The sequence below is a fragment of the Oncorhynchus clarkii genome, chromosome 5 (genome assembly GCF_045791955.1).
Source record: "Oncorhynchus clarkii lewisi isolate Uvic-CL-2024 chromosome 5, UVic_Ocla_1.0, whole genome shotgun sequence".
NCBI classification, from domain to species: Eukaryota; Metazoa; Chordata; class Actinopteri; order Salmoniformes; family Salmonidae; genus Oncorhynchus; species Oncorhynchus clarkii.
The window spans coordinates 18559831-18574830 of record NC_092151.1 but is presented as its reverse complement, the minus strand read 5'-3'; the positions used below and the strand labels follow the sequence as shown (position 1 = coordinate 18574830).

Sequence of the window (15000 nt, the reverse complement as noted above, 5' to 3'; positions counted from 1 at the left end):
TCAGGGCCCAATTGAGGAAGTTCATGTAACAGGATCACAATCCTCCGCCTTATAGAGGGCCGAGTAGAAATCCACGGCATGTTGGCGCATTTCACTGTCATCCGTGGTCACCTTCCCATCAGGGAGGCGAAGGCAGACCATCTGTTTACGTTGCAATGTCGAGTAGCAAGGATACTCTTTCATGTAAAAACAATCTCAGTTCATGTCTCTTGTCCTGCAAGTTCATAGACCGGGGACATTCTGAGTGAGCAACTTCAACTCAATAGATTTGATGTCCTGTTCAAGGGCCCTGATAGTCTCTTTAACTTCAATACGAGACAGAGCAGTATACTGTTGACAAAACAATCATATTTGGGCCTTCCCAACCTCCCACCATTGTCTTGTAACCCTCCATTTTTCCCAAAACAACAAAATCCTTTGACAAAACATGACATCATGCAACAATTTAACATTACAATACCTTCGTGGACAGGACACGTGAATATCAACAGACACATCGTGGTGATCAGAAAAACCCACAGGAGTGACACCTTCCTACCCTACTACAGTAGTGCTCAGATACAGACAACTTGTCTAACCTTGCTGCACCCAGACCACCTTCAATAACTTTTAGCCATGTGTACTGCCTAACTTTTGCATTCCTTACTTTCCACATATCAGAAAGCTCAAACTCAGTTAATAGACCAGACAGGCAAGTAGCTGACCACAGGTGAGGTTCTTCAGCAGTGCTATCAACAGTAAAATCCACAGTACAGTTCCAGTCCCCCCCTAAAATCACACACACCTCTTGGTCATACAGTCTTAAGTTTCCTTTATTTGATCAAAGACAGCAATATGCTCTGTACCCTCATTAGGAGCATAAACATTTAAAAAAATAAAAACATAACATCCGCCTTGACCAATAAAACCAGAACCATGACAATTTCTGTTGTAGATACCACAGTCTAAGTCTGAGGAAAACAAAATGGCCACGCCAGCACTGAAATTAGTACCATGACTGAGTATATCCCACCACGTACTCAAGTCAACCTCATTAGCCTCATCACTGTGTCTCCTGAAGGAAAACTACATTAAGCCTTTTCTGTTTTATTACTTCTAATACCCAAGCCCTCTTATTCCTGTCCCTTCCTCCATTAATATTGAAAGATCCTACTCTTAGTACCTCCATATATACAAGAGAAGGAAAAGCAGAAGAAACCACAGAGAAACCAGAAAGAATAATAAAACACCCTATGAAGCATGATCATCATCATTGTTTTAATTTTCTCTTAACCTGACCATGTTTCCCACTACCTTTTGCTGCTGTAACAGCAGTAACAAATATCCTCAAGCAAAACACTTCTTCTCACTCAACTGGTCTAACCCCACCGTCTTCTGTAACATCACAGCTGACCTCACAAACTGATCAACAAAAACAAATCTGCCAATTTGACAGATTTCCCAAATGTCTGATCCAGGAACCCATTTACCTCTAGATTGTAAATTAAATTGTCACCAGCTGCTATCATATCAAGAGAGATATCATTCTCCTGATCCTCCTCAACTGAGGCCACAGACCCCTGACTCCCCTCAGCCACATCCCTCTCAACACTCCCCACTTGCACCCCATCAATTGTACTGGGCATCTCCTCCACTACCTGGGAGACTAGCCCCGCCTGAACCCTGTCCTGTACCCCAGTACTCATAGTGGGCATCTCCTCCACTACCTGGGAGACTAGCCCCGCCTGAACCCTGTCCTGTACCCCAGTACTCATAGTGGACATCTCCTCCACTACCTGGGAGACTAGCCCCGCCTGAACCCTGTCCTGTACCCCAGTACTCATAGTGGGCATCTCCTCCACTACCTGGGAGACTAGCTCCACATGAACCCTGTCCTGTACCCCAGTACTCATAGTGGGCATCTCCTCCACTACCTGGGAGACTAGCTCCACATGAACCCTGTCCTGTACCCCAGTACTCACAGTGGGCATCTCCTCCACTACCTGGGAGACTAGCCCCGCCTGAACCCTGTCCTGTACCCCAGTACTCATAGTGGACATCTCCTCCACTACCTGGGAGACTAGCCCCGCCTGAACCCTGTCCTGTACCCCAGTACTCATAGTGGGCATCTCCTCCACTACCTGGGAGACTAGCCCCGCCTGAACCGTGTCCTGTACCCCAGTACTCATAGTGGGCATCTCCTCCACTACCTGGGAGACTAGCCCCGCCTGAACCCTGTCCTGTACCCCAGTACTCATAGTGGGCATCTCCTCCACTACCTGGGAGACTAGCCCCGCCTGAACCCTGTCCTGTACCCCAGTACTCATAGTGGGCATCTCCTCCACTACCTGGGAGACTAGCCCCGCCTGAACCTTCTGCTGTACCCCGTCACTCGTACTGGACATCTCCACACCTGAGGAAATGGCTCCCCAGATCCGTCCTTACCTCTTACAACAATATTTTTCTGCTGCATAACAGACGCTATGTTCCCCTCTGGTACAAGTTGCAACTTCGTTCCCTCAACACAGACAACTTGTTCCTCAGCAACATGCTGATCTACCGCTGTCGGCCCACCTCTCCCTACATCAGCGGGCCCAGGCATTACAAGGACCACCTGCGTCCCTCCCTCCACCTTCTCCCTTTTCGGGCAAGCATGTCGCTTATGGCCAACATCCCCACACTCAAAACACTATTGACTACCTGTACTAGCATAAGCCATATACAGTCTGCTGTCATACTTCACTTTAAACGATAACTCTAAAGTCTGCTCCGGTGAGTCCAAAAACAAAAACATAACCTGTTTCAGAGCCGGGTGTTTGCAACCCAACGGGACAATCTTAATTGAACTTGCAAACTTTCCAAACCGCAATAACCCGCGCTCCAATAGCTCACTGGGAATAAATGGCAGTACATTTCTCCTTGTTGATGGAAAAAAAGTGCCGTAACTTGAATAAACATACCTAAGAAGTACACCATGCTCCACCATACGATCAACAAGACACTCTTCTTTAAGAAGTACACCATGCTCAACCATATGATCAACAAGACTCTCTTCTTTAAGAAGTACACCATGCTCAACCATCCGATCAACCAGACACTCTTCTTTAAGAAGTACACCATGCTCAACCATCCGATCAACCAGACACTCTTCTTTAAGAAGTACACCATGCTCAACCATACGATCTACAAGACACTCTTCTTTAAGAAGTACACCATGCTCCACCATACGATCAACAAGACACTCTTCTTTAAGAAGTACACCATGCTCCACCATACGATCAACAAGACTCTATTCTTTAAGAAGTACACCATGCTCAACCATCCGATCAACCAGACACTCTTCTTTAAGAAGTACACCATGCTCAACCATCCGATCAACCAGACACTCTTCTTTAAGAAGTACACCATGCTCAACCATCCGATCAACCAGACACTCTTCTTTAAGAAGTACACCATGCTCAACCATCCGATCAACCAGACACTCTTCTTTAAGAAGTACACCATGCTCAACCATACGATCAACAGACACTCTTCTTTAAGAAGTACACCATGCTCAACCATCCGATCAACCAGACACTCTTCTTTAAGAAGTACACCATGCTCAACCATACGATCAACAGACACTCTTCTTTAAGAAGTACGCCATGCTCAACCATACGATCAACCAGACACTCTTCTTTAAGAAAAACCACCACCGCTTTATTCATCCGGGATGCATAAGCAACATTCTCATATCCTACCTTCTCTCCTATGGCGACCAGAAACTCCTCCACAGTGACAGTAGCTTCAGTAACACACCTAAAGCTGTGCTGAAATGACAGGGACGGCGTCCCCATGTGGGTCGCCATCCCTGCCAAAGGCAGGACAATTTAAACAAAATAAAAAACATTATACTTAATTCTACCACAACAAACAACTACAATAAATGATCACCTTAATCATGCATAGAAAAAGGAAAACCACCAAAAAAGTAAAACAAGAAGGAAAAAACAGGCGATCTAATTCCAGACAACACTCTCACTCACATACAATTCCCAGCATGCACCAAACACTCCCAGCATCCAGAGAGAGAGAGAGGGAGGGATCGGATTCTGCAGTAGAGGGAAGAGAGAAAATCCCCAAATCCCATTCTTTGGAGTTAAGTTGACAGCCAAGTGTGTCAAGAATGTCTCCTTGATCACAACAGTTCTACGGGTGGCTCTAGAGTTCTTAGGGAATGAGGCTAGGTAGCCTGGAGGAGGACTGGAGGAGGACTGAAGGAGGCCTGGAAGAGGCCTGGAGGAGTCCTGAAGGAGGCCTGGAGGAGGCCTGGAAGAGGCCTGGAGGAGTCCTGAAGGAGGCCTGGAGGAGGCCTGGAGGAGTCCTGGAGGATGACTGAAGGAGGCCTGGAGGAGGCCTGGAAAAGGCCTGGAGGAGGACTGGAGGAGGCCTGGAGGAGGACTGGAGGAGGACTGAAGGAGGCCTGAAGGAGGCCTGAAAAGCAGTTGTTTGATCCACATCAAGGCTTTTCTTAAAGGCTTAATGCAAATCTGAGTTCAGTCACAAGTCTACAGGACATGTCCTCTCATGCACTCCAAAGTCCTGTTTATTTTGAACTTGGCTGAAAGCTCAAACTAGGGCTTCTCTTCTGTTTATGATAAACGTACAGACTTAGTCTGAAGAAATAGTCTGAAGCAGTGCTCTAGAAAGGACCAAAACTCTTCTAGAACAAACTAAACAAAATCAGAATAATTCTAGATCTTTTGAAAAAGACATTGCAGAACTTATTTTTAGAACTTAAGTTATTGAGCCCTGTGGTCAAGAGTAGTTTAATAGACGCCTGTGCTGTGGCCAGTAGTTGACTCCAGTTGTCCACCTCAACATGGAGAGAGAGAGTAGCCGCTAATTATCAAAATCTAGAAAAGAGATGTTAAATTCTACAACCACCTAAAAGGAAGCGATTCCCAAACCTTCCATAACAAAGCCATCACCTACAGAGAGATGAACCTGGAGAAGAGTCCCCTAAGCAAGCTGGTCCTGGGGCTCTGTTCACAAACACACCATACAGAGACCCAGGACAGCAACACAATTAGACCCAACCAAATCATGAGAAAACCAAAATATAATTACTTGACACATTGGAAAGAATTATCAAAAAAACAGAGCAAACTAGAATGCTATTTGGCCCTAAACAGAGACTACACAGTGGCAGAATACCTGACCACTATGACTGACCCCAACTTAAGGAAAGCTTTGTCTATGCACAGACTCAGTGAGCATAGCCTTGATATTGAGACAGGCTATGTGCACACTGCCCACAAAATGAGGTGGAAACTGAGCTGCACTTCCTAACCTCCTGCCCAATGTATGACCATATTGGAGACACATATTTCCCTCAGATTACACAGATCCACAAAGAATTCAAAAACAAAGCCGATTTTGATAAACTCCCAAATCTACTGGGTGAAATACCACAGTGTGCCATCACAGCAGAAAGATGTGTGACCTGTTGCCACAAGAAAAGGTGAAGAACAAACACCATTGTAAATACAACCCATATTTATGCTTATTTATTTTCCCTTTTGTACTTTAACCATTTGTACATCATTACAACACTGTATATAGACATAATATGACATTTGTAATGTCTTTATTCTTTTGAAACTGTGTAATGTTGTGTAATGTGTGTAATGTTTACTGTTCATTTTTTATTGTTTATTTAACTTGTATATTATCTATTCCACTTGCTTTGGCAATGTTAACATATGTTTCCCATGCCAATAAAGCCCTTGAATTGAATTGAGTACAGCTAATATCTTCCAGAAGGCAGAAAGAGCGAGATCATTTGGTCCAGTTCCTTCTCTCTATTACCCTCTCTACCACTACTAAACTTTGGCTCTTAGCCTGATTTGTTAAGACTGTAACATCCTGCTACATCCCCAACCCCCCTCCCCTCCCCCCACCAACACATTTTAGATTAGGAACATTACGAGCATGTTCTGTCAAACCCACAGACGTGGAAGAAGGGATTCATTAGAGGATGGGGGGTCTGAAACAGAGAGAGTCTGTACTGTGGTGGTTTCCCATCTTCTCTTCAGGGATTATAAATAGACCAACAGACCAACGGGATAGTTGGCTTATCTCAACATGTCCTTACCTCTGACTCTAATGTTCAGACTCCTACGTCAGAATAGTCTGGAATGTTCTTTGTGAAAGAATTCTCTGTCCCTCTTTTACAGTTTCCCGAAGAGATGAGCAGTTGGAAGTCAGAAGTCAAAAAATACACATACATTTACATATGCACATACTCATCGTTTCAGAGATGTTACACAGGGTTTCCATGGTCTACAGTAGGTTTCTCTCTCTCACACACTCAGTGGGGTTAGTAGGGTGAACAATTGACAACATCAGTGGACTACACAGCGACTTGTATCTCGCAGTGGGGTGTCTTGGGATCCATGTCTCTGGCAGGACTGTAGTAGCTGGGTGGTCTCCTCTCCTTCTCCTTCTCTCTCCCCTCTCCCTTCTCTCCCCTCTCTTCTTCCTCCTCCCTTCTTCCAAATTGGTTTGGAGGAGAAAACAGGAGTGGTAGCCAAAGAGCTCGAAGAGAGAAGGCAACAGTTAAATGACAAGCTGAGGAAAGCCATGTCACAATTGTGCTCCTCCCAGATCAGTCTTTCTGACAGAGCACATGTTCTAGCTTTCCCTTTGCTTTTTTAGAGGTGACATGCTGTTCATTACTATCTTATCTTTCATTGGGGGGCCACTACCACCACTCTCTCTACACACACACACACACACACACACACACACACACACACACACACACACACACACACACACACACACACACACACACACACACACACACACACACACACACACACACACACACACATACAGAGAGCAGATGTGGATGGGGAGTTAGACACAGAGGTATGCCAGCACAGCAAAACCGGAGACACAGTGGCAAACCAAATCAGTCTCCCCGTCTTCTCCCCTCTTTAACCAATAAATACAGAACACAGCTATTAGCTACATCCAACTCATCTGTTCTGGTAAAGCACAATTATAACCAGTTGAACGTACCAATTATCCTAAGAGGCTGAATAACTCAGTTCCACTTACTCATAAAGTTGTACTGTTTTTTAAACATTTACTAATAGTGTTATTAATTTATTACAAGTCACACTCATTGGTTGCTAGAACAGGATGTAATTTATCTACAGTGTCTGATTGGCTGTTGGGGGCATCTGGGAGCTATATGATTGGCTTTTAGGGGAGTCTGGCATTCCCACACTTTTCCAGACTTTTCTTGAAAGATGCTGTAGGGAGGTGGCGCTGCCAGGGTAAACCAACCATTACAACCATCACCCTCTCTCTCTCAGACATGTTCACACACACACACGGAAGTTGCAGCGATGAGACAAGACTGTAACTACGAATTAGGGAGAAAATATAGAACAAATTTATAAATTAAACACAACAGAGCTGAGATCCAACTCCCTCCCGACTAAGCTAACGGGAACCACTCACAGTGCACTGCAGCCATAGATGTGTTACAGTGCCCTTTCAGGAGTGTTTCAAATCTACAATTGAAAGACGTTTGTGTTTTTTCGTTAATAAATAATAATTAAACCCAGACTCTCTCTGTCTCCCCTTCCTCTCTCTTTCTCACCTTTTTGTCACCACAAAACTGTTCAGTCACTCTACATTCCATCGTTCTGCTCATGAGCAAGCGATCCGATGTTGCCACTCCCTGCTCTGCTGAGATGAGCTGAGCTTAGCTGGTCTGCTCCAAAGGGTTGTCTGAGGACTCTGGAGCTGAGCTGAGCTGATGGGTAGAGAGGAATGCACCAGTGGCAAGTTGGCAACTCTTACTGTAGCCTGCTCTCACCGCTCTTCTTCTTCTTACCATGCTCTGTTCTGCTCTGCTCTGCTCTCAAAGCATCTGCCACTCAAACTCAAGCAGCTGCTGCCTCTCTCTCTCTTTCTCTCTCTCTGAGCCAAAGAGAATTCCTCTGGAACACACTGCCAAGACGTGTGGACACTGCATGAAGTGATTATAGGCCTGTCTTTCTGTCTTTACTGAGTGAGAGAGAGAAACAGTTAGAGATAGAGATTGACAGACAATGAGGGGAGAGCGAAAGTGGAGATAATAGAAAATGGCTGATGATGAGAAATCCGTATTTTTCCATCAGTGACTAGGGCGCTTTCCCCCTCTTCTCTTTCCTTTCCTCCCTCCTTCCTCTCCTCCCTTCCTCTCTCAAGTGTCTGTCTGCTCCTAACCTCAGGCTCCAGAACCTTCCCACTGCTCTCCCGTCAAGGCATCTTTCACCTCCAAGCCCTCTGTTTGGCTGTCTGTCCCATAGACGCTCTAATGCTGTGTTTCCACGGTGACCACAGCCTGGGTTCCATTACTGGGGGGGTGCTGCAAACCCCCGGCAAACACATAGATCCAAATGTTCAGGAAAGATCTTGCCTTTCCAGACGAGGAGTCATTCGTCTGGAGTTCCTTAATGAGGCTAGGCGTCCCGGTGAAACTGGAGGGCGAAACTGGAGGGTGCGCAATTATAGTTATTAAATATTTAGGTACATACAAATGTCTTATATCAGTTAAAAGCTTAAATTCTTGTTAATCTAACTGCACTGTCCAATTTACAGTAGGCCCCACATCAAATTATTTTTCCATCGGCACAGGTTTCATAAATTCACAAATAGCGATTAAATATTCACTTACTTTTTGAAAATCTTCCTCTGATTTGTCATCCAAAGGGTCCCAGCTACAACATCTAGTGTCGTTTTGTTAGATAAAATCCTTCTTTATATCCCAAAAAGTCTGTTTAGTTGGAGCCATCTATTTGAGTAATCCACTCGTTCAACATGCAGAGAAAGGAATCCAAAAAGCTACCTCTAAACTTTGTTAAAACAAGTCAAAATACGTTTCTATTTAATCCTCAGATACCCTAAAATGAATCGCTATTTGTAATTAAACAATAATATTTCATACGGAAAGAAATATGTTCAATAGGAAAATTATATTAGCAGGTGCGTGTCCTCTTCGTCGCGCGGTCATACACAAATTTCCAAGTCTGTGTCCCTGTATCAAAACTCACTATTCTTCCTCATTTTGGAAGAAACAAGCCTGAAACCTTGAACAAAGACTCCTGACACCCAGTGAAAGCCATAGGAATTGTATACTGGGAGCTAGATTACATTTTTCCCTATACTTTCCGTTTGAAGAGCATGGGCTCTCAAAAAAAACTATTCTCGTTGTTTTTTCTTTGGATTTTCTCCTACCATATCTGTTGTGTTAAAGTCTCCTACATTATTTTAACATTCCTACAAACTTCAGAGTGTTTTATTTCCAATGGTACCAATTATATGCATATCTTGGCTTCTGGGCCTGAGTAACAGGCATTTTACTTTGTGCACGTCATTCAGACAGAAATGGAGAAAAATAGATCCTAGCCTGGAGAAGTTTTAAATTGTGAAGTTAGAAAATAAATAGAGAGATGTTTCCGAACTAAAGTATAGGACTGCTTTACTTCTCATGTGAGACATTTACTTACCCTTTGTTTCTAAGTGTAAATGAGCAAATACCGTCACAAATATAGATGTAGGATCTTAATTTGATCACTCTTTTGTTGCTGAGAATTTTCAAGCAAAGCAGGAAATGCGAACTTGTTTCTAAAGTTTGTAATTTCCACTTAGAAATTTCAGACTTGATTTGCCCTAATGACATTTGTATCAACACCCTACAAAAATGTCCATTAATTATAATCTACATAATAATTCCCATTTCTGTTACTGCGGGATTATTTTCCTGCTTCAGCAAACTGGCTCAAATTAAGATCCTACATCTGTTGCTTCACAATATGCCAATTTATTAGTGCAGCATAGCTTTAGCTCCACACTCTCAGATTCTTTCTTTGTAGTTAGTTGTCTTTGCAAAGTGTTTTTCTATCACACTAAGACATAATTCAGTCATGATGGTTTCCATAAACTCAGCAGGTTTCTACCTCTAATCTTAAAACAAATGCATCTGTCTAGTCCTGGGACTTATGAATGGTGCCAGAACCTAATGTGAGTCTAACCTGCACATGTATGTGAGGACCCCATTGTCTTCTGGGAAAAGCAAGGCCCGCCCCCTTGTTGGGGGGCTGAGAATGTCCCAGAAGGCCTTGCTCTAAGGGCATATGTCTCACAGATGTAGCTGGCGCTCACAAAATGGAGGGAGAGTTTAGACTAGGCATGCAGATGGAGGGATGGAGGGAGGGAAGAAGGGAAGTGGGCGCTCCTGAAGAGGGAGAGAGTGGGTTGAAACTTCCCTTTCACTTCTCCTCTGTTCCTTTCACCCCTTTTTCCTGTTTTTTTTTGTCCCGTGTTTTGTTGTTCTATAAATACTCCTTTATTCTGGCTTTCATTCTCTTTCTCAGCATCTCTTCTCATATCCCCTTTATTTTCAAACGTATGTCTCTATCCTTATTTTTTCCTTCTTTCTCTCCCTCCCCTGTCTCTCTCTCTCTCTGTCTCTCTATGTGTCTGGTGGATGGATCAGGTCAGAGAGAGGAGGAGAGGAAAGGAGGAGAGGGGAAGAGGGGTTTGGGAAAATGAGAAAGTGTTTTCGACGGCCGCCCAGGGACCACATGCTATTCTCATTACTCTGTTCTTCTTCCTGTCCTACTCTCTCCCTCTCTCTCTCTCTCTCTCTCACTCTCTCTCTTCCCCCCTCTCTCTTCCCCCCTCTCTCTCTCCCTCTCTCCCTCTCTCTCTCTCCCTCCCTCTCTCTCTCCCTCTCTCACTCTCTCTCTCTCTCTCCCTCCCTCTCTCTCTTCCATACTTTTCTCTCCAAACCTCCCAGCTCTGTTCTGTTCTGTATTCTGGCCAGTGTTGGCGGGTTGGAGAGAGCTATTGTTTACTTTAGATACTCCAAGACGTCATTTAGATGTCTCCCCTGACCAAGCCGTTGTCATCTCCTCTGTCCCATGTTCTTCATCCTTCTCCCTGTTTGTTTCCTCTGCCTGCTTCAGTATATAACAATGTATTGACTGTGTCTCTAAAGGTTATCATAGTGTAGTTTCAGTGCAGTACACCATTTATTTGATGGACTGCATTTTGGGATTTTCAGATTTTACTCTGGAAAACAATACTTTAAATAAAACCCATGTAGGGGTGTGGTCCTCTGACTCTTCCTGTTCAGCACATTACATAAACAGATGTGTTATAACTCCTCTCTCTGTCCCCCCTCTCTATCTCTCGCGCTCCATTCCTCCATCCCACTCTTCTCCCTTCTCAGCTGATGTGTTTCCTGAGGACTTCTCCATCCTGGCTACAGTGAAGCCTAAGAAGGGCTCCCAGTCCTTCCTTCTGTCTGTGTATAACGAGCAGGGTATCCAGCAGCTTGGGGTGGAGGTGGGACGCTCTCCTGTATTCCTGTATGAGGACCACATGGGTAAACCCAGCCCTGAGGACTACCCCCTCTTCAGAGGTCTCAATCTGGCCGATGGAAAGTAGGTTCACCTCATTCCACACACAGTATTACTATGCCATTAGATAGTACACTGATATCATTACATAGTACGTTATATATATAGTACTTTATAGTCAAACTATCTCCTCTTCAGAGGACTCATACCGGCCAACGGAAAGTATGTTGACCTTGTCTGATACCATACCATACCATACAATAAACCCTAGTCATCCTGCAGTATACCTTATCACTCTGCCTAGTGCGTACACAGCTTGTAAACTATGATATACAATGGAACACATATACTGCATTATATCACACTAGTCGCTCTTCAGAGGCCTCAACAGTGACATCTGTTATACTGTACCATATCAGACAATCTGCTGTCAGTTTAGCTGCTTGCTTCTCTGTAATCAGAGCGCAGGTGTGGGTTGGTGTAGCTTTGATGCGTCTGGTGGACACACTACTGTGGGGTTTAGTTGTGCAGGTGACCGGTCACCCATGTTCCTTATCTCAATTATCTGCTGTCTGTACATCTAACACATAGCTTGTTATCTAGCTAGGCAGTCAACCAAGGTAGTTTGTATTATATATAAAGACCTGCTCGGATTGACAGTAGCTGTGCTTTGTGCGCTACAGTGCCCTCGGATGTGTAGACATTGAACTCATGTATACATCCCTATCCTGAACAAAACATCCCTGTCCTGAACAAAACATCCCTGTCCTGAACAAAACACCCCTATCCTGAACAAAACATCCCTATCCTGAACAAAACATCCCTATCCTGAACAAAACATCCCTATCCTGAACAAAACATCCCTGTCCTGAACAAAACATCCCTATCCTGAACAAAACATCCCTATCCTGAACAAAACATCCCTATCCTGAACAAAACATCCCTATCCTGAACAAAACATCCCTATCCTGAACAAAATATCCCTGTCCTGAACAAAACATCCCTATCCTGAACAAAACATCCCTATCCTGATCAAAACATCCCTATCCTGAACAAAACATCCCTATCCTGATCAAAACATCCCTGTCCTGAACAAAACATCCCTGTCCTGAACAAAACATCCCTGTCCTGAACAAAACATCCCTATCCTGAACAAAACATCCCTGTCCTGAACAAAACATCCCTGTCCTGAACAAAACATCCCTATCCTGAACAAAACATCCCTGTCCTGAACAAAACATCCCTGTCCTGAACAAAACATCCCTATTCTGAACAAAACATCCCTGTCCTGAACAAAACATCCCTGTCCTGATCAAAACATCCCTATCCTGAACAAAATATCCCTGTCCTGGACAAAACATCCCTGTCCTGAACAGAACATCCCTATCCTGAACAAAACATCCCTGTCCTGAACAAAACATCCCTATCCTGAACAAAACATCCCTATCCTGAACAAAACATCCCTGTCCTGAACAGAACATCCCTATCCTGAACAAAACATCCCTATCCTGAACAGAACATCCCTATCCTACCCTTCCTTTGGCCACCTTTCCTTCCAGTTCTCTGCTGCCAATGACTGGAAAGAATTGCAAAATTCACTGAAGCTGGAGACTCACATCTCCCTCACTAACTTTAAGCATCAGCTGTCAGAACAGCTTACCGATCACTATACCTGTACACAGCCAATCTGTAAATAGCACACCCAACTACCTCATCCCCATATTATTACTTACCCTCTTGCTCTTTTGCACCCCAGTATCTCTACTTGCACATCTATCACTCCAGGGTTAATGCTGAATTGTAATTATTTCTCCTCTATGGCCTATGCCTTACCTCCCTACGCTTCTACATTTGCACACACTGTACATAGACTTTTCTATTGTGTTATTTGACTGTACGTTTGTTCGTGTGTAACTCTGTGTTGTTGTTTTTGTCTCACTGCTTTGCTTTATCTTGGCCAGGTCGCAGTTGTAAATGAGAACTTGTCTCAACTGGCCTACCTGGTTAAATAAAGCTGAAATAAAAACATGTAAATATCCTGGACCAATCTTCCCTGTACTCTAGCCTGGTAGTAGTATTTAGTGTTTCACTAGTCCCACAACTCGTAACTGTAGCATAGTGAAACGTGTGGGACTTTTTATCCATCTCAAAGCTAGTATAACTGTAGTGAAACGTGTGTGTGTGTGTGTGTGTGTGTGTGAGAGAGCTAACCTTCTGTTCCTGTCCCCAGGTGGCACAGAGTGGCCATCAGTGTTCACAAACAGAGCATCACCATCATCCTGGACTGTAAAAAGAAGACCACGCAGAAACTGTCCAGGAGCCCACACCCCATCATCGACACCAAAGGAATTGTGGTCTTCGGAACTAGAATACTCGATGAAGAAGTCTTTGAGGTAGATCTGCTGGCTTATCTACATGGTCCTTCTCTTCGTCCTATTCATTGATGGTGGTATTTATGATTTGTGTTCTAAAACCTAAAGTTGAGTGGAAATGAGCCGTGCACAGATCGTCATCTCTGCCCGTTGAACTGCACAGATGTTTTTGGTCTGGATTTTCAGGCTGGATTGTCTTGTTATTATTGTGAAGACTTAGATCAGGTGTTTCATAAAGTGTTGCTGTGAACACCTATTTGGAACTGCACAGCTAGCTGTGTATAGCTGTGTATAGCTGTGTATGTAGTCTGAGCAACCCCATCCCCTCAATCTCTTTCTCTCGCCGTCCGAACGCACTGCCACGCCTTTGTGTACACTAAGAGAGGCATTGAACTCGGTCAGATAGTGGACATTTTTTCATTGCGAGAACTAGTGTTCATCTCCCCCTCCTGCCACCCCTCCATCCCTTGTTCTTTAATCTATGCTTTGTGGTTGGAGATGACTTGAGCTGATTTGGAGATCAGTGACAGACAGCCAAGCCCTGGGGGTTATCACAGAGACCTGGAGACACCTGACAAGCATCCTAATATCAAATACTGCTGCTTTATGCCAGAGATGGAGAAAAGAGACAAAGGACGTGGTATATTCTTTTTGAACATTTGGTTGTAACTTTTTATATAGGAGTTGCTAAGGGAGTGATCCAACTGTTCTTTGTACTTTTTAAAGTAAGCCCTGTGAAGAGGATGAAAGAAAATTGCGCTCACTCGTCTGAACAGAACACACACACAAATACACCCCACAGTGGGTAGTGTTAGGGCTGGGAGATATGGCCTAAATATCATATCACTGTATTTTCCTAATATTTTATGGATTGACGGTATTTGTGTTCTTTAGGAGTAGTGTGTGACTCTAGGGTGAAAACATACATTCTAAGTGATTTCAATGTGTCTCTCTCCATTCTGATTGTTTTATACTGTTCAGTTATAGACTTCAACCAAAAATAATTTTCTGCATTTTCATATTTCTGTATTTCCTGCACTCATTTGATAACATTTCCACACTGCCAGGTAGGGCTGTACAAAATTGGCCAAAAAATCTAGGCCTTGTTTTAAACCAAATATTGCAATTGGGATTTGACATGCAGTTTAGATCAGAACACTTGCGGGAACCGTTGGAATCATGGAAACATTCTAATTATTCTAATTCTATAGTTAGAAGATAATATTGGGCACTTGAGATGC

The 15000-nt window shown here is 43.9% G+C and overlaps 1 protein-coding gene across 2 annotated transcripts in view; it reads left to right on the top strand.

Annotated features, from left to right (window-relative positions):
• The window catches only part of LOC139408481 (collagen alpha-1(V) chain-like), a 131112-nt gene that overhangs the window by 29173 nt on the left and 86939 nt on the right, over positions 1-15000 (top strand). For both annotated transcript variants that reach the window (XM_071152424.1, XM_071152423.1), the window contains exons 3-4: positions 11258-11471; positions 13618-13780. In XM_071152424.1, the coding sequence (XP_071008525.1) occupies positions 11258-11471; positions 13618-13780 (377 nt within the window). The remainder of the gene's footprint in view (positions 1-11257; positions 11472-13617; positions 13781-15000) is intronic.